This window comes from Trichechus manatus, unplaced genomic scaffold (assembly GCF_000243295.1).
Source record: "Trichechus manatus latirostris isolate Lorelei unplaced genomic scaffold, TriManLat1.0 scaffold00028, whole genome shotgun sequence".
NCBI lineage: Eukaryota > Metazoa > Chordata > Mammalia > Sirenia > Trichechidae > Trichechus > Trichechus manatus.
Window position 1 is genome coordinate 1242610 of NW_004443964.1, and position 2017 is coordinate 1244626.

A 2017-nucleotide genomic window follows, 5' to 3' on the forward strand; every position below is an offset into this window, starting at 1 on the left:
GGAAGAATGTAATCGACGTAACTGAATTGTACATGTAGAAATTTTTGAAACGGTGTATTTTTGGCCATGTAGATTTTCACCAGAAAAAAAAAAGTCCTCCAAGGCCAAGAAGGGAGAGTGTTGACATGTTGTGGGGTTGTTAACCAATGTCATAAAACAATATGTGTACTGACTGTATAACGACAAAATATTTGTTCTGTAAATCCTCACCTAAAGTACAATAAAAGAAAAAAGTGGTAGGTGTGTGCCGATACCACTCTAGTTTCTGTTTGTTTGCAAACGATCAAATAAAACGTTTTAACGAATCTGTTTTTGTCCCATGCGTTACGTAGCTGAGTTTGATTACATTACAAGGCTGCACTCTTTCTTTTCTTACCAAACTGTGGGTTGGATCATACAAATGTGGGCCCAAACTGCCTGGATTTTTGGATGTCAACTCTTCTTCAGGGACAGGAAATTAAAACCAGGAATTACATGCAGGTATTTACTAGGAAAGGCCAACAGACAGCTCAAGACAGAGCAAGGGGACACTCACAGTCGGGACAGCAGCCGTTGAAAGCCATCCGGCAGATGCCACAGTTCTCGTCGTTGGCCACCCAGAGCCAAGTGGCCACGCCGTTCCAGCACTTGATCTTCACCTTCATACCCAGGAGCTTTCAGGCTGAGGGGCAGAGGATTACCTTGCTAAATTTAGTCTGCAGAGCTGCAACACTTGGGCAGCAAACAAGGCGCACTTGTCTGAGCCAAGAGGGTCAACACCGCCGGGCCTGGCTGGGCCAACACGGTGCTGCTCCACTCGGAGCACAGGGAAAGGTGCGCCGAGGGGGTACTCCGCTGTCAAGAAACATCTACTAGAAATCCCTTTTAGAACCAAGAGAGAAAGCCGAAAACGCGTCTCCAAGCAAGGGGACTCGGCTCCCGAGAAGCCGCGGATCACGTTTAGGACAAGAGGAGACTGTCCCGTGTTCCGTTTTGCCAACCACATTTAGGATGCCTTCAAGGACCTCAAGTTATACCTTGAAACTCATAAAAGGGCACGTAGGTTCCCATTAGCGAATTGTAAAACTATGCCTTCCAATACTTTTTTAAAAGAACGTGATTTGCAAACAATGAGAGTCACTAACTTGGGCCTTACGGATGGAGGCCAAAAATCCAGTTCAGTGTGAGTTTTCACCTCCAGAAACCAACCAACCAACCAACCCTCCCCTCTAAAAAATCAGCGTGTGCTCCGGGCCCCCACCCGCCTCCGGGATGCGGCCGAGGTGAATGTACCTGGTGACACAACCAAATGACAAAGTGCCGAGAGACGACTCGTCCGAAAGGGTGGACGGGAGGGAGTAGGTGGGAAATGGAGGTAATGCTTCAGTTACCTCCCAGGGAAGCTCGGCGTTACAGCTGACAAGGGAGGCCGGAGCTCCCCCTCCTACGTCGGGAACCCAGCTCCACCCGCCCTCTAGCCCCGCACCCCAAGTGCAGGCGCTCCAGTCCCCGGAGCCCAGACTTCCGCAGCCCGAGCCGGGTCCGGCGAAGCGAGGCCACGGAGCCCCCGCCCCCGGCTCGGGGCGGGAAGGCGCGGGGGAGGGGCGCTCCGCCCCAGGCCCCGCCCCCAACAGCCGCCATCCAACCCGCGCACCTTCTGCTATCTAATCAGCGCGGCCCCGCCCGCCCGTCCGTTGGCAGCGCCCGCGTCCGCGCGGGAAGGTATAAAAACGACCGCGGCCGCTGCCTGGCACCTTTCGCGGAGCGCCCGCTGAGGTCTGCGCGCCAGTGCGCCTGCGTCGCCCTGCCCCTTGCGCTCGGCCGCCCGTCCGCAGCCAATCAGCGGCCGCTCCGAGGCCTCGGCTCCAGAAGGCCCCGCGCGGCGAAGGAAGTGACGCTGCGGCGTGCTGACGCGCGGGCTCGAGCCGAGGCCGATTCCGCGCCCGCCATGGCCGACAAAATGGACATGTCTCTGGACGACATCATCAAACTGAACCGGAGCCAGCGCGGCGGCCGTGGCGGGGGCCGGGGCCGCGGC

At 56.1% G+C, this 2017-nt stretch overlaps 1 protein-coding gene across 1 annotated transcript in view; it reads left to right on the forward strand.

The window, feature by feature from the left end:
• Positions 1–1833: 1833 nt before the first annotated feature.
• Positions 1834–2017, forward strand: part of ALYREF (Aly/REF export factor) — a 3962-nt gene continuing 3778 nt past the window's right edge. Inside the window, exon 1 of the mRNA XM_023729158.1 lies at positions 1834–2015. Within this exon, the coding sequence (XP_023584926.1) occupies positions 1928–2015 (88 nt within the window). The 5' untranslated portion in view covers positions 1834–1927. The remainder of the gene's footprint in view (positions 2016–2017) is intronic.